The following is an 18,428-nucleotide window of genomic DNA, read 5'->3' on the forward strand; positions in this document are numbered from 1 at the left end:
TTACTATATATGTAAGCATTGGGGACCCACTGGGTGTTTGTCTCTTGGGTTTATTTCAGTGTTATCAAATGTCACAACTAATTTGCTTAACCACTGGTCTGAGTTTTTATCCCTGGTTTTCTCTTTTTTCATTCTGGTTTCCTATCTGCAGCGTCCAGTTTCTTTCCTTTTGGTCTCATATTCACAAGGTGGTGGCTTGACTTTGATACAGTTTTCATGGCATTGTTTATTTCAAGCTTGTGTTTTGATGATATTTCAGCCCTGAGGAAACACGTGTTGGCTGGCGGATTATTCAAGATGTAAAGATCCCGTCAACCGTGGGCTGTGTTTTCTGGAACCATATCTATATTGTACCGAGAAATTGTTCATTGGGTGCATCCTATAGATTTGACGTATTCTTTTGAAGAAGCTTCACCAATATTTGGATTCCAAATTATTTCTTGAATAAATCCAACAAAAGACTGACTAACTTTCTTAAGAGTTGTTTTTACAATATTCTGACTTTTATGTTTATATTAAGCCAATGAACAAGTGTGATATTCATATCTCATTTTCTATTAGATTGTTTTAATTTGTTAACGAGTGCCTTACATTACATGGTAAGCAAACATTTCAACAAACCAAACAAACTAGAGGGGTTCGGGTGTTTCCCCTGTGAGTGCACCGTTATTGTACTCAGTGCTTTACTCATTCCTTGCTCACCTATTTTGTTCCCCTTTTTTGACACCCTTTGTATTAATTTGTTACTCAGTACAGTAGGCCTGAACTGGTTATGGTTACCAACCAATGATAAATGATATAGGTCTGATCGGTTCGCTGAGAAGTTTTTGATGCCATAGGTCTTATATGTTTATTATGGAAAGTGACAAAGGTAGTTGGCTGTACTTATTTAGTTGAAGAATCATTTGTTAAAGTTAATAGGCCATTAAAGGTGGTTTGCTATTACAAATTGTAGATAAGTATTTTGTTACATGCAACTGCAGATTACCTTAGCCAGCAAGGACTTTGGTGTGGGTCTTCTCCTATGACCAACACTAGGAGAAGATTTTCACTGAGATAATCCTTGTTAGGCTGTTTTGTGAGGGGTTGCAGTCAAATGTAATTTGCATATATTAATGATTCTGTAACTGTATGCTTGATGGTTGATCCCTTCTGTGCAATAAAGTAGGCATGTGCTGGTCATGGTGATGAACTGGTGGTAGAGGCTCATTGGTTCATTGGGGCACGTTATGTCAAATTCCATAGGTTTGATCTATTAACAAAAGGTATAAAAAACAAGTGGTTACTCACATGTTGTGAAAAGCATTTGTTTTATGTTGTTTTGAGAATCGTGTTTTTGAACACATTTGTAATTTTGTTACTGTAAACCTGATGGTTGCCTTGGTGAAAAACTTATGCTCAATACAGTAGTGCTGATTGGTTAATTGGGAGAAGTTGTATCAAAAGCCATTGGTCTGATCAAGCTGTGCCTTGATTTAATTATTATGAAACACATTTGTTAAAACCAATAGCCCTGGAAGGGTGGATTGGTATTGCACTCACTACGTTAAAGCCTGCAGACCATTAATTTGGTACAGGAATTTCAAAGAATACCTTAGCAGGCAAATGTTTTAGTGTTGACTACCCACTGAGCACACCTGAGTGCAGAATATTTTCAAGCTCTTGTAATAAAAAAAAAAAAATATATACATATACTCTCTCTCTCTCTTTTTTTTCTCATCTCACTCTCTCTCTATCACTTTCACCCTTCTCACCTCTCTTCAGCCACTGGTCTTAAGAGTGTCATTTGTACTCTGCTTCTATCCATGTCAGCATGGGGGAGTGAGTCAGTCCACTTCAGCTACTAGCTATGTTGCCTTCTGAGTGAGAGTGCCTGTCTGATTGCATGCACATGTGTCTAAAAATTAGTACACGTCGGTACTAGTACTATTGGTTAGTCCTTTGGGGTTCAATTTTCTCTTTCTGTAGGTACTCTTTCATTTCTTTTCTTATTTTTTCAGTTTTAGAGCATATTACAGTTTGCCACACAGCGCTAATGGGCTGCCTGCTTGTGGCTCATTTAATCTACAGTGCACCACAAATCAGACGACCATCATGGACTGGTATTGCCCTTCGTATGTAATTGTTTTACCATTCCACCATGGCCAACGCGTTAGTTCTAAACATGGTGACTACGTTGCAACTTTCCAACAACCATACACTATGTATAACCCAATTGCTGGACTCCCACCCACTGCCATGTTTAATTTTATTTGTTATTACAAGCATATGCACACTGTATTTAAGTGGCAGCATCTTTCTTCTTTTCTACATTTTTTCTTTTAATTTATCTTTCATATGTTGTAAAGTTTGTGTGTAGGCATTTTATGGTAATTTTGTAAATGGATGAATTCAAGAATGAGGGGTTGGGTGAATGGATGCATGAGTGCAGAGATGGGATGAGTGATTGAGTGCATGCAGGGTGAATTATTAAGTGCCCAAACCACTGATGACTGAAAACACACTTTCCCTTATAAGCCAGACCAATTGGCATTCCCAGCACTTTTTTTTGTATTCTGTCGCTTTGTACAGCTCCTCTTGGCAAGATTTGATTTTCACTTAATGAATCCTCTAATAAAATAAAAAATATATTAATAAAATAGTATGGTGTTCCAAGTTAATGTAACATGTTCAGTGACAGTGAATGGGGTACTGGGGATGTCCTATCCATTTGAGAGCAGCGCTGTATCAGCAATACAGACAATTTGGATATTAGTCACGTTAGGCACCCGTGACGCTGATGCTGTGATTGCATCTGTACCTCTTCCTGGCAGAGTCGACCGCTGTTTCCTGTCGGTTCTGCATATCTCCGTCTTGTGAAACTGTGGTTTCTTATATAATGTGCACAGTTCTCATACTTGGAGCGACAGAGCATGTAACCAGAACCTTTCTTGATTCTGGCTCTTCGACGCAAAGCTGGGGAGAGTGCAGAGGCCCGAGCCCAGCTACCTGCACACTGCTTTGCGTGGGAATAGGCTTGGGCATTTTGGGGCAGATTAAAGTGCCACTTTTGATTCTTTTTAACTACACAATCACTAAGACCGTAAGGGACGTCTAGTCATGGTTTTCCTGATGTTCCAAGCACTCAGTCGCTTTAGAAAAGTTTGAAGCTATTACACCCAGCCTGGCTGTTCTGGTAGATCAGGATTTTCAACTTTGATCGTTGCCTTCCAAAGCCCAGGCTTCACCGCAAATCACTCTGTTGTCTCCTGCACAGGATTAAAGGAGCTAACTAGATATTTTAAAGTCCTGAGTACCTTTCTTTTAACTAACTTTACATTTCGTTTTGTGTCGTTTCCAGTTGCTTATGACATGTTAAATCCATATTTGTGTTACTTTGGCAGGTGCTGGTGTGGTGATGACGTTGCAGCCGAAGGAGTAAATTTAATAACACACATTATGTAAAGCTACACCTGGCCTCAGAAGAACATCTGCAGGGCTGCCCTGACCACAACGATTTGAAAGACTGACCCTTGTTGATTCCACTGTCACTGACTGAGAGATTGTGAATTTGAAAGTGTTTTTGGGAACCTGAGGTTATTGTTTAGAATTTTACTGATCCATCTTGACGAGTCTGTGGTGCTACAAGCCAAAACCACCTCCTTCCAACTTTCAAGCACCTGGAATGGCACATGGGTGCCTGAAGTAATAACCAGTACATCTGACCATGGATTGCCATCAGCAGAGGTTCTTTAAGTGTGCTTGTTTTTTTTACTTTACTGGCACTGTGCCTTGCGGATGCTGTGAGCATTTATTGCAAGTCTGCCCATCACTTTAATGTTTCATCATGCAGGACTGGTGGCTATAGGACTGAGCAAGAGTCCTTTCCTTCATTCAGAGCAGACCTCAAATTGACACATCAGAGGCAGCCATGGAGTGGTCCACTCCCACCGAACAGAGGCACACATTTGGAGAAATCTGTCTAAACTGGAGGAGCTGCTGCTCACTCCAGACCTTGCAAAAGAAGCTTCCAATTCTACAGTGGCTCCCAAATTATTCTCTGCAGTGGCTGCAAATGGACCTTATTGCAGGGCTGACTGTAGGACTTACCGTTGTTCCACAGTCCCTGGCCTATGCTGAAGTTGCTGGTCTTCCTGTCCAGGTGAGTAAACTTTGTGTGATCTTAAAATGGTGATATGATGTAAATGGTGGTTCCTCCCAGCCCATCTGAACCATTGTACAATGCTTATATCCAACACAAAGTATCTAGGTCATTTCAGCAGGCTACCATCTTAGAGTTGTTTGTATTTAATGGATTGTAATGTATTTTAGGGCAGATCTTTGCGGAATATGCACCAGCTGTGGGTGAAAATAAACCCCTTCCATTTGCATTCCACTGGAATGAGTATCCCAAGATATTTTTTATCACATAAAGGCAGAAAGGAGAAGCTTCATTCTGTGCTTAGGAAGCTTACTTTGTGCTTCTTGTACTGTAGGGTCAGGGTTGATGGGAGACGTCATTGTTCCACTGCTATTGTCAGTAGACGGGAGAGAAAAAGTTGAGAGAGCAGTGTGAATTACTGCTGCAGCTGTTGAACCAATAATGCTTGTGATGAAAGCCACACTGCTGTTGCTTGTGCTGTTCGATAGCAGCGGGCCCTAAGATCCTAATGTACAGCACCAATTTTTTGATTCAAAGGAGGTTCTGTTTCCAGTGCATCCAAGCCAATGTAGTTCACCAGCAGGACATGTATACCAATTGTATTTAAAGATAGCTGACACCTAAAACCTTGCGCCTAACCCAAGAATACCTATTTAAGAACCACGATGAAGGGATTATTTTACTGTTAAAACTGGGTGCAGAAAACATTTTCAATGGGGTGGTTTCCTGGCTGCGGACCCACTTTTCCACAAAACGTATACAATATTTCACCCATAAGCATACAAGCAGCGCCATTCTAAGTTACACACAGGGCCCATTCCAGATTATACTTATCTCTCAGCCCAGCTTCAACCCTTTTTTCACACTTTTCTATGGGCCCCATATTTTAGTAAATTTTGGGGACAACCAATTCCTCTGCCCACTTGCACAAGACCATTTTGGATTCCACCATTTCCAAAGCTGGGACAGAGCTGCTGCCCCAGTACTTAATTATAACCCATCTTGTTACCATTATGGCCATATTATATATTTGCCAGGGTCTGTCCCCCCCATATACATAAAGTTGTAGAGCGAAATTGATTTGCTTTCTCACTGAAAAGATAAAGTGCATTGGTCCCAGGAAACCAGAGCTAACCCTAACAAGAATGAAGTATAAGCATTCCTTTCAGAATGTACTAGCTTTCACCTTTTTACACCCTGCAGGTTCTCTTTGGCTATTCTGCCACTTTATTCACTCTCGTAATCCAGCCTTCCTTATCTCATGTGTCCAAGGGCTGGCGTCTGAATGTAGTTGCCAAAGTTGCACATTAAAGGTATTAGTTGTGCCGTTTGACTTTAAGGGTAAGAGGATTCAACAGGATGGAGAACATAAATGACAGAAAATATCACATTGTTTTGAGAAGGGATTTTAAAATTCCAAAAAGTAATTGCATATACAGTGTGTTTCAATGAGTATTCTTAAAATAAGGTAAACAAGAGTTATGTGAACTACTTCAATACAAGTAAAGCTTTTAACAAAATAAATAATGAAAACAGTTAAACTAGGCACACACCAAAACGATTACACTGCAAATGACATAATGGGTTCCATAAAATAGCAGCCAACTGAAGACTTAATCAGTAAAGTGGGAAAAGTGCCTTCTCCTAGCCCACCTACTTTCAAGGGATAGATTAGTAGATAGTAGGCTAATTCAACAAAAGAAACGGCGTTCATTCCATAAAAGAGGCTCATATATGCTCAGAATAATTACAGAGAATCTCAAAAGCTAATGAAGAACTAATGTACCACAATGGTTATTACACAAGAAGGTGTGGAATCATGCATATTGATTGAGGAGACATACAGGAAAACAGTAAGCTGGATCGGTTCATTCAAGAAAGATATGAGAGAGTACAGCAGTATACCCAAAGAGTGCACCTGGTTTCAGCAATACAGTCTCTAGAGTTGTCCACATAGAGTCGAAGATTGACCATCTAGAAAATGCAATACTTTTAGGGCCATCACAAGGAAGTCAGGAATCAGCATAGGATGGTGAATTTGAGACCTTTAGTTGGAAGATCATGGTGGCATTCCCCTTTAAAACTGTGGCGGGCTGGCCGATGGAGACTGCAGTGCCAGGACATAACACAATGATGTCAGGGACTTTCAAGTACAGACAGGCAGTGGCCTCATTTAAACAAAGTTAAGCTAATAGACTCTGCCTTGCAACATTCCGTGTTGCATCGCCTTTCTATTTGCCACAGAGTTTGTTCACCACCATATTGTCTTTTACCTTTGTGATTTTACTCTTGGTCAGTTTCCTCAGTACTCTTGAGCTTTTGCCTTTTTACTTTACTTTGGCACCTAGATTTCGATATGACTGTTTCCATACCTGTATTTTCATTGCCCTGTTCACTTTCCCTTTCCTGTTTTTCGTGGATTGTTTCTTTGCTGGCTTACCAGCTTCCTCACATTCGATCTAGGTACACTATGGCCTGCTATCTTCAAGACGATAAGTGATTGTGACATTTTAACACCTTAGCAAGTTTCATATGCTAACTACTGTTACCAAAGTCTGATGTGCTTTTTACCTTGCATATAAATACAGTCCTTCATTAGAAAGTATTCATCCTTAATACTGCGGTGATGCCAGACATGAGACAACAGAGGGTGATGCAGTAGAAGCTCGTGGTGTATTTTTAGTTTCTCTCTCTGCATCTCATTTCCCCTTCCCTCTGGTATTTAGTTCAGCCTAGAAATCTCCATTTGTTTTGCAGGCAGTAATACATTCGGGGGAGTTGGGCTCCCTTCCATCAGAACCTGATGGACATCACCCTAAAACTCTGATAGACGACAGAGAAGCAGGGGGTGGTGGGGCATTGGTTGCCATGGGTATGTCCCTAGTGTAAAGTAAGTGGTGATGCTATCTTTGATAATCCAATTAGATAAAAGATAAAGCACACTTGCAAGATCAGGGGCAATGATGTCCTCAAGAATAGATGAAGAAATGTGCCCCTAAAGATAGGATTTCACAACATTTCAAGCAGCAAAGTTATTTAAATAAGCCTTATTGAGATAAGTAAAGGTTAAAAAAAAAAAACCATGAAGGCTTATCAAAATATTAAAGTGCTTTACAGAGGCAAAAATACATAATAAATCAAACATAGGGATTTATCATAGTCTTGGGAATCATTTGCCATAAAGGCCAGCAGTAGGTAGTTAAATAGATGCAGCATGGTCGGAATTAATAGATACAAACAAAAGTACTAACAAAAAAAAATCCAGCAGCATCCCAAGAGGCTAGGCTCAAAAGTCTAGATTCATGGTATGTTATAATAACATTTATAATGGAAACCACACAGTCAACATAATGTGAGGACGTGTAAAAAAACTTTAACAAATCACATTGCAGAATTATACAGCATCTTCTAATATCGCCATCCTCGCACTATCCCCCTAAATGAATATTAATATTTTTAACTTATTGTCATAGGATGTGACAGCACACATTTAGTTACATGAAATAATGACAGTCTTCTACATTAATAGGCCTACGGCGATGAAGCATGAAAAGGCCTTGGAATGATACAAATTTATAAGAAAATTTCCTCCTATGCTCATGGAAAAAAGGGACTCCAAATTTGGGAAAACTGGGGTGAGTAGGAATGGGAGGGAGCAATGCAGGGCCCAAGGGAGGTGTCTATTAGAGCAGGCTTTTGACTACTACAAATACAAATCCTTCATAGATTCTACTGGTCAGGTTTCACAGGACCACAACAGGCATAAGCCTTCAAGGCAGTGGCCAAATAGGAACCTTGGTTCTTAAAATATGATCTTCTTCCTGCTTAAGAAACGTTTGGGAGGGAGTGAGGGTGTGCCTAGCACAGTTTTCAGAGGCTTCCTTGGAACTAAAAGCAAAACAGTTATTCTTGGTTTTGAGTGAAATCTCACCCAGACACTTGCAACTGTTTTGCAACTTTGGCCTGACATTAGCGAGCAGACTTCTGGCTAGATTATGGGGGTTGAGTGGCCTGTCTGAGGTGTCTGAAGTTTGGTAGAAAGATAAGGACTGGTGTATGGTGACTGAAAAGTCAGTGGGTGCCCAAAAGATTTTGAAAAACAATCGGGCCATGGAGAACATAAAAGGGCCATTACAAACCATGAACGCGAACTGAAAAGTCATGACTGAGGGGCTCCTTTCATCATGACTGAACAGCAGTTTTGACTGTAATTGAAATGTGTTATGTTAATCAATCAAACAATTTATAAAGCGCACTACTCACACGTTAGGGTCTCAAGGCACTGGGCGGGGAGCTAATGGTCGAATAGCCATGTCTTGAGGCGTTTTCTGAAGGCCAGGAGGTCTTGGGCCTGGCATAGGTGGAGCGGTAGGGAGTTCCAGGTCTTGGCAGCGAGGTAAGAGAAGGATCTTCCTCCGGTGGTGGATCGGTGAATGTGGGGGAGGGAGGCGAGGGTGAGGCTGGCGGAGCGGAGCTGGCGGGCAGGGGTGTGGAAGGTGAGTCTGTCGTTGAGATAGGCCGAACCTGTGTTGTGGAGGGCTTTGTGTGCGTGGGTGAGTAGTTTGAAGGTGATCCTCTTCGATACGGGTAGCCAGTGTAGTTTTCTGGGATGGGCTGAGATGTGGTTGCAGCGTGGGACGTGAAGGATGAGTCGGGCGGAGGCGTTTTGTTAAACATGTATTGTATTGTATTTGTATTTATATAGCGCTAGCTACCCCTGATGAGGCGTCAAAGCGCTTTTCAGCGAGTAGCACGCTACTCCGGAACCCAAAAGGAATTAGTGGTGGATTAGTATAGGGAAATATGGAAATATGAGTACAGTTTTAGTATTAGTATGAGTTAATTTGAGCCGCGGATATGTGAGTTTGTTTGTTGGATTGACTGGAGTAATGGAGGGGTGGAGGAGGGAAGAATCCAGAAGTGTTAAGTAGGAGTTTATAGTAATAGGATTTAGGCTTGGGATGACTAAAGGGGGATGGAGGAGGGCAGAGTCTGGGGAAAGGGTTAGGGAGATCATACTAGCAGGAGGGGTTTTGGATGAGTTAAAGGTGAGATAAATGAGGATGAATTTAGTAGGGTTGTTAGGGAGATTATGGTAGTAAACTGAGGTTTGGGTGAGTTAGATGTGTAAGAGGAGGGAAGAGCTTAGGCAGGGTTATTTAGGAGTTGGAAGTAGTAGAATGGATTAAGGATGAGTCAGAGTGGGAATGGAGGATAGATTGATAGAAACATGACATATGGTGATGGGTAGACAAAGTAAAGCTTACAAGAGAGTAAAAATATAATATTTTTTTATTTATAATTTTTATATATATATATATACACACATTTTCTTATCATTATTTGTATTTATTTTATTAATATATATATTTTAGATTTATTTATAATGTGAGTTTTATTTATAGATTTTTTTTTTCTCTATTACAGTAGGACTTGAGTAATAAATAGATATGTAAGTACATAATAAGGGAATATATGTCCAAGGAATATAATAATGGGTATAATATGAAAAGAAAAGTAGTATTGTATAAACACAGACTTTCAAGATTTGTAATATTTGAAGTTAATTAATAAGTGTACTTTTCTAACATTTATTGATCTTTACCCAATTTTTTAATAGCCAATACCTATGATAATAAACTTTTGATCAGTGTGATATAAAATGAGAGCAGGGATTCATAAGTATCTAATATAACAACTTATCTAGGAGCTATGCAATGACATATGAACACGTTAAGCATAGAATAACATATATATATTTAAGTATGTATATATATATATATACATACACACATGAATACACACATATATGTACATACATTTACATATTTAAACCGTGAGTATATATACATTAAACAGGTTCAAAGAGTAAGTGTGTAGTTTATTGCTATGACATAGTAGCGATGCATCTAGGATGTGTCCAGCGATGTGTATGGGATTGTGTACAATCTGATGTAGGTTCAATGTGACTAGGCCAGTGGTGATAGCTTTTGGATGGGGCATATTGGGTTTGTCAAACCAAAGGTTTAGATCCCCAAGAATGCATAGGTTTAAGTATAATGTAATAAGGTTTGAGACTGTATCTAGAAAAGTGTCTGGGAATGTTGAGTTGTTAGGTGGAGGTTTGTAAAGGAGTAGAAAGTTACAGGAGGAAGTTGGAGTAGGGTGGCATCTGGTGAGGAGGGCTTCACAACCTTGTATGGAAATGTTGTCTGTTTTACTGAGATTGATTGCCTGTTTGAATATAATAGCTAGTCCACCTCCTCTCTTGCCTATACGGTTATGTGTGATGATTTGATAGTCCGGAGGAAGGGCTTCATGAATCACTAAGGCCATGTCATCTCCCAACCATGATTCTGTTATGAATAGTAAGTCAGGTTGTGTGTCTGTGAGCAGGTCGTAGATGTGGTGCTTGTTTTTTGAGAGCGACCGAGCATTTATGAGCTGGCAGTGTAGAAAAAGTGTGTTAGTGGCGTTGTTTTGTTTAGGAGAAGGGTGAGCAGTATATTTTGAGCTTGTAGCAGGTGTTTTGGTAGTTATGATACCTGTGTGAGAGTCACAATAGTCTTATGCAGAGGAGGTGCATGACTGTCCTGACTGTGGTTTGGTGCTCTGGTTGAAAACTAGGGATTAGAGCCTGGAAGGACCGTAACCTGTCTGGTTGGGTAATCCATGCCAACTTCTAAGTTGAGGATCGTCCCCCAGGTAGGGCAAGGCTATATCTGGAGGGGTGGGAGGTGGGATTTTGTAGCACTAATGGTAAACTCTCCCTGGTGGAGAAGGTTTATTATGACCAGTGTGTTTACAGCAGTTTTGACAGGTGGCATGCTTGATGAGCCAGTCGTCCAGATAGGGGAATACATTGATGCCTTCTCTGCACAAATGAGCAGGTACCACTGCAAGGCACCTGGAAAACACCATGAGTTGGAAACCCTTTCCACTGACTTCAAATCTGAGATGCCGGCGATGTGCTAGGTGTATTGGTATGTGGAAATAAGCACCCTTCAAGGCAAGAGCAATCATGAAGTCACCTTGTAGCAGCGGGATGACATCCTGAAGAGTAACCATGTAGAAGTGCTTTGAAAGAATGTATTTGTTAAGGGGCCTGAGGTCCAGAATGGGCCAAAGAGAACCATCTTTTTTGGTGATCAGGAAGTATAGAGAGTATACTCCAATGCCCTGTTGATGGTAGGAGATGGGATCTAAGGCCCCTTTGAGAAGTCTTGAACTTCTTCCCCGAGTAGCCTATGGTGTTCTGGAAGGAGTTTGTGAGACGAAATGGCGTTATTACACCATCTAGTGGTTGAGTTTGGAATTCTCCAAAATAGTAGTAGTCCTCCTTCTCTTTCCCTTTTTTTGGGGCGTTAACTGAAGCCATGGAGGGGAGCTCCAGATAATAATCATACCCAATAATATCCAACACCCAATAGTCAGAGGTGATGTTCCACCAAGCGAAAGAGAAGTAATGGAAGAACACCCTGACAGGTGCGGTGCGATTCAGGTGTCTGCCGAGCACCCATTGCTTTCGCCGTTTCCATATCTTTATTTTTTCCAAAATCTGGTCAACCTGCGGCCCAAACAGTAGCAGACCATCAGATAACAGGCTGAGCAAGTTTGCTGTACTTTTAGCTTGAAGCCAGGGATATGAAGCAAGGCATGCCAGCGCAGCAGGACACTTGAGTTGACCCCTTTAGTAGCAGTGTCCTCCGCATCTAATGCACAGCAGATGGCAGTGTTCGAGATCCACTTTTCCTCAGAGACAATCTCATAGCCCCATTTTCTGTGCTTCTCTGGGAGATGTTGGAGGAGCTCCTCCATCTCATCCCAGTGGGCATGTCAAATCTGGAGAGTAGTTCAATGAAAATGGCAATCTGCCAATGGCTGGCAGACTGTTCAGCTACCCTCTTGCCTGCAGAATCTATTTGTTTGCTCTCTTTATCTGGTGGCGGGCATCATCCGTAGCCTGAGAATAAGCTAACAGGCAGTAGTAACAACTAGAGTCAGACAGGAGCTGACCACGAATGTACAGGGGGGTCAGCAGGGAAAGCTTTATATTTCTTGACCACTTTGGTGTGATGACCCTGACGCAGATGGGGTCATGAAAGATGTCTGGGGTGTGATGCAGCATTTCAATGCCGAACAGGACAGGTGTGATAGTCGGGTCAGCTCTGAGGCAGAAGCTGACGGCGTCAAAGTAGTCGGCCTCTATTGTTTCTTCTGCACCGAGCCGGACTTGGGCATTGCGTCCGAAGGTAGTGGTCAGTGCAGACCATGGCCTGAAGGCAGTATTGGCCCAGCGGCCTGTCTCAGTGCTCCAGAGTGGCTGGACTACCCTAGAGAAGGGGCTGCTCAACTTGCGAGCAGGGTTGACAGGGAGAAAGTATCGTACTCACAGCTTGCTGTGCTGGTGGAACATTCTCTACCTCTAGATGAGAGATGTATCTGTTGTCAGGGTGGAGGAGAAAGCCTCCTCATCTGCAGCAGACAGCTATGCCTGGTGTTCCCTTTCAATGTTCTCAGGGCCAAAGACGTTCAGGATGTCGTCTCTGCTGTAATGCAACATCTTGAGAAGTCGAGCCCGGTGGCCACGGAGACTTTCCTTAGAGTGGAAGGGGCAGCAGGAGTTGCAGGCAACCTTGTTGAATTCAGGAGACAGACACAAATTACAGACCTGATGGAGGTAGGGCTGAGGGTATTTCCAGCGGCAGAGGACAGTATCGGAATGGTGCCCATTCCATCACAGTGGAGGCATGGTGTGGGGGAAGCAGTAGTGAAAAGGAAGGAGGCCCTAAAGGGAGGAAATGTGAGGCCGACCGAAATTCACCCGGTCGAAGCTGGATTTGTCAGGCCGAGACAAAGCGAAAACAGGAACGCAAATAAAAATAATACTAGAGGGAAGGAACCAATGCAGACTAAAAAGAGCAACAGAATGATGTCAAACCAGAGCATGGAGGCACATGTCTGAACCATTGCAATATCTCCCTGTAACATCCCTTTCTTTTGTGCACCAATTTGGGATAATATTGACTGCGTCCAGTATACCTCTGACTAAATACCATGTCATCCTGTCTGTAGCTAATAAAGGGTCAATACAGCAAACAGAGGGAACAGTGCATCCATGATATGTGTTTGTCTTACCTGCACATCTGTTAATGTCTTTTAGTATAGACCAATTTAAAGTCTGGAGAGCAGGTCAATATTTTCCAATTGAAGAAAAATTAAAGCTCTCACAGTGAAGCACAATACAGAGAGATGTGCACAATAAAAACAGAAAACAATACAAAGAGAGGAAGACACAACTAGAAGAGAAATAGGCACAAGAAAGAGAAAGGCACATTAAAGAGACACACTAAACAGAACTGAGGCAGACAGAGAGGCAAGGTGCTGTGGTTATTTAGTCGAACTTGAGCTACAAGTCATACAATGAGAAATGTGGGAAAACCTCATGGGTGATGGTCATCCAATCACGCCTCAGAGATGCCTACTTTTCTGATGACAATGTTATTTGCCGAGAGTTGGAGGGACTGGGGTCAAGACGGGCCTTAACAAGACTCTTGTTTAGTCACTGACTAGATGTTCCAATGGCCATGCAGAACAGGTGCAGGCTGTTTGAGGTCCATCCTCTGGACCCAGTAGTCAACTCTTTTTTGACAGTTTAAGGCAGAGCATACAGGCTCGTCTACTGTAACTGGTGCTCATGGTTAGTGCTATATGAAACTGCAATAAATTTAAGAAGGAAGTGAAAAGCCAAATGTGAGCTCAGGATATTTTAAGACCAAACAAATAGAACCAAGCAGCAGGACCGGCACTATGCTGAGTGGTAGGATTGGCTGATTGACATAAGCCAACCCCAGGTCAGCTCTAGCACAGTGACCATAACACAGGGCTGTCACACCAGATGACAAAAGCGGCCACATGAGTGGCTGTCATTTTGCATGTTTCAATTTACAGAAAAAAGCTATCTGTGATAAGATTCACTACAGACAACAGACATTGCACCTAAATTATGGACTGTCTGTAATAATTACGGACTGGAGGCCTTCCTAGAGTGGTGATATTAAATGCATGTGCGAGGAACTGATGAGAGCCGAGGGATATGAAGCCAAGTAAGGGGGAGGAGAGATCTGATACTGTCACTAGCTCGTACAGGCTGAAAGCATGCATTTGCAAATGCCGCCTGCAGCAGCAAATAACCTCAGCCTTCCTGCAGCAAAGTATGATTAGGAAGGCCTTTTGAAATGTGTGCACATAAATCCTAAAACCACACTAGCATGCTGGAGAAAATGTGAGAAAGTGGATTTTTAGTTAAAGTGGCTGGTAGTTCTCTTCAAGTAATAACAGCAGTATCCCTTACTAGGTCCAGTTATGTTTCAGTAATTTAAACCTGAGCTCAACCCTTGGTAGCTGTAGCATTAAGCAGACAGGCTTAAGTTAGGAAAGTGTAAAGCAGTTATCAGTACCAAAATAGTTAATACATTGAAAACACAACACAATAAAAATCTCACTCCAATGTATACAAATTGTTATTTTCAAATAAACACCAAGAGAAAAAAAATTGGATGTAGGGAACCAGAGATATGATTTTCAGAGTTTTAAAGGTTTCTAGTGTTAAAAAGCGCAAAGCTTTAACCGTGAGTATTTGGTTGTACTAAACTGAGTCAAAGTTAAAAAATTAAGGTCAACCGCAGTAGAGCATTCGTCGGTTACAGGGACTAGGGGCCAGATGTAGCAAACGTTTAGCGAGTCGCAAACGCCAAAATTTGCCGTTTGCGACTCGCTAAACGCGTATCCCAATGCAGAAATGCATTTTGCGAGTCGTTGCCGACTCGCAAAATGCATTTCAGTCTCGCAAATAGGAAGGGGTGTCCCCTTCCTATTTGCGAGTCGCATTGGGATGCAATACCATTATGCGGTCGCAAATGGCATCGCAGTTACCATCCACTTCAAGTGGATGGTAACCTAATCGCAAATTGGAAGGGGTCCCCATGGGACCCCTTCCAGTTCGTGACTGGACCCCAAAATATTTTTTCAGGGCAGGGAGTGGTCCAAGGGACCACTCCCTGCCCTGAAAAAAACCCGAAACTAAAGGTTTCGGTTTTTTTTTTTTAAGTGCAGCTCGTTTTTCCCTTAAGGAAAACGGGCTACACTTAAAAAAAAAAAACTGCTTTATTTAAAAGCAGGTCGCGAACATGGAGGTCTGCTGACGTCAGCAGGCCTCCATGTTAGCGAGTGCCTATACTCGCAATGGGGCCGCAATTTGCGACCCACCTCATGAATATTCATGAGGTGGGTCATTGCGACCCCATTGCGAGTTGCAGTCAGTGTCTGAGACACCGTACTGCATAGCAATTTGCGACTTGCAAATTGCGAGTCGCAGGGACTCGCAATTTGCAAGTCGCAAATTGCTATTTTGCTACATCTGGCCCTAGGTTCATACTACTGGAAAATTTACCTTCTTACTTAGTCATTTTTCTGGGGGAATCATCATTGTGGTTCAGGCTAGAAGTCTGAATCCCAAGAAGGATGTCTTGGATCTGGGACGCAGTGATCCCACACAAAGAGATATGTTATTTTTTTATTTTTTAGCTCTACATCTTGAGTGTGGCTGTTCCTCAGCCAGTCAGCCTCTAACTGACATCCCTGGAATGCCAGCTCCTCACCTGTTACAACAGTGTTCCATGTTCCAGGTACCACAAACCTGAAAGATTACAACATATCTCCCCCTCTTATTAATAATACAACATAACAATATTTAGAACCAATCTAACATAAACTTTAACAAAGTTTCATAAAAATAAGAAAATAACACCATAGACAACTCATTCACAATACAAGCATAGATTATACAAATGAACAGATATCAGTAAGCATGGATTATTGACACACGTAATCCCCCAATTATAAATGGGGTTGCCGATTCCCTCTACTCCTTGTGTGCTCAACCAGTTGATTTGCACCACCTGACACCACCCTTGCATCTCCTCTATTCCCTTCCCACTCCTGATTGTTCTGAGATCCCAGCAGAGGGTGACATAATTCCTCATCTGACATCTACATGTAGGTATTGCTTTGCCACTCCTCTTTGTCAATGTCACATTTACCACCTCTCTGATCTAGAGTTCTGTTATTCCACTCCTCTCTGTTCTTCAGCACCACAAAGAAACAATGAGCACTCTTAACTTTGTGCAGCCCTTCAAACGTCGCAATACCACTCCCTTTCTGACCACATCAAATGGTCACCGAATCACCTATCCTTATATGTCCTTGAACTGCAGTTTTTCCTCACTAGATCTTTTTCTGATTTCCTTCCAGCGATAGTCCTCCACTTCCTTCATCCATGCTGGAACCATTCTGGTTCCTGGCAAACTTCCAGGCATGATTTCAAATGGGGTTTTGCCCATTACTCCATGATTACCTGTTCTTTATGCCCATATAATTTCTGTAACCATTATCTCTTCATCTTGTTCTCCCTCAATTGCTATTTTAATGTCCCCTTTCACCAACCTGTTATCCCTCTCGTCCATTCTATTGCCCTTTGGGTTATACAGTGAGGTGCAATTGTGTTTTATTCCTAGTGACTCCAGAAATGCCCTCATTTCGTGTGAGGTTAACTGTGTACCATTATCTGTCATAATAACAGACGGAACCCCTTCCTCACTGAATTTAGCTTTCAATCCAGCAATGGTTGCTTTGGTATTAATCTCTGTCATAAATCTGACTATCAACCACTTGGTATTGACATCAACCACTACCATGGCATACCTCAGTTCTGTCTTTACTTCACTCATGGGTCCAATGAAGTCCATAGATATTGTATGCCACACTTTCCCAGGACCAGAAATTTGTCCTAAGTCAAACTGATTTCCAACCTTCAACGTCTTTTCACCTTCATTGCACAAACTACACTTTTCTACCCACTCATCCACCTGAACATCCATTCCAGGCCACCCCCAATCTGCCCTCAACCTTTTCTTGGTCTTTGTTTGCCGTAAAACACCCTCATGTGCTGTTTCAATCAATATAGCTCTCAAACTAGTGGGAGGAACAAATTCTGTCCCTTTCATGATCACCATATCATTACAAATTGAGAATTTGTCTAATATTTTGAAGTAAGGCCTAACTGATACAGTTGCAGAACTTTCTCTCCTGGTGCCCAATAAGATTAAGGGCCAGATGTAGCAAACTAGAAAATTGCGACTTGCAATTTGCGAGTCCCTGCGACTCGCAAATTGCAAGTCGCAATTTGCTATGCAGAAAGGTGTCTCAGACACCTTCTGCGAGTCGCTATAGGGTCGCAAAGACCCACCTCATTAATATTAATGAGGTGGGTCGCAATTTGCGACCCCATAGCGACTCTGGGCACTCACGGGGATGTAGGCCTGCTGGGAACCGCAGACCTCCATGTCCGTGACTGATTTTAAATAAAGCCGTTTTTTTTCCCTCAAGTGTAGCCCGTTTTCCTTAAAGGAAAACGAGCTGCACGTAGAAAAAAAAACGAAACCTTTTGTTTCTGATTTTTCCAGGGCAGGTAGTGGTCCCTTGGACCACTGCCTGCTCTGAAAAAAAATGTTTGGGTCCAGTCACAAAGGGGAAGGGGTCCCATATGGACCCCTTCCCGTTTGCGAGTGGGTTACCATCCACTTCAAGTGGATGGTAACTGCGACTCCATTTGCGACCGCATACGCGGTCGCAAATGGAATTGCATACCACTGCGACTCGCAAATAGGAAGGGAACACCCCTTCCTATTTGTGACTCGGAAATGCATTGTGCGAGTCGGTTCCGACTCGCAAAATGCATTTCTGCATAGCAAACACGCATTTGCGAGTCGCAAACAGTTTGCTACACCTGGCCCTAAATGCTTTACTTCCTTGAGAGTGAAATTTAATGCCATTTCTTTTATCTGTTCTTTTTCTGTGATGGTGCTTGCCACATGGACATTTATTACACCCTGTACTGAAAGCAACTGCCTCTTCCTTTTCCCTTGCTATGACTGCAGAACAATCCTGCTCACACCAATCTAAAGACAACCTGGATAACCAATCAGTTTGAGAGTTTATCCAATCTGGAATATGTTGTAAGATGCAGCAATATTCTTGTAGCCGGGCTGCCAGTTTAACCAATCTTACTGACACTTTCCCAGCCCCACCTGGAAGTAAACCCTTGACTAAGGGCTTGTGGTCTGTCCGTGATCTATATTTAGTCCCCCATAAATAGGTTTGAAAATACTCCACCCCCACAAGCTGCTGCCAGTTCCTCTCTCTCATTGACTGAGTAATTTCTTTCAGA

At 42.1% G+C, this 18,428-nt stretch overlaps 1 protein-coding gene across 2 annotated transcripts in view; it reads left to right on the forward strand.

Annotated features, from left to right (window-relative positions):
- Window positions 1-18,428, forward strand: part of SLC26A11 (solute carrier family 26 member 11) — a 157,183-nt gene that overhangs the window by 32,949 nt on the left and 105,806 nt on the right. For both annotated transcript variants that reach the window (XM_069199722.1, XM_069199721.1), the window contains exon 2: window positions 3,384-4,141. In XM_069199722.1, the coding sequence (XP_069055823.1) occupies window positions 3,911-4,141 (231 nt within the window). In that variant the 5' untranslated portion in view covers window positions 3,384-3,910. The remainder of the gene's footprint in view (window positions 1-3,383; window positions 4,142-18,428) is intronic.

The sequence above is a fragment of the Pleurodeles waltl genome, chromosome 7, assembly GCF_031143425.1.
Source record: "Pleurodeles waltl isolate 20211129_DDA chromosome 7, aPleWal1.hap1.20221129, whole genome shotgun sequence".
In the NCBI taxonomy this organism is placed as follows: Eukaryota; Metazoa; Chordata; class Amphibia; order Caudata; family Salamandridae; genus Pleurodeles; species Pleurodeles waltl.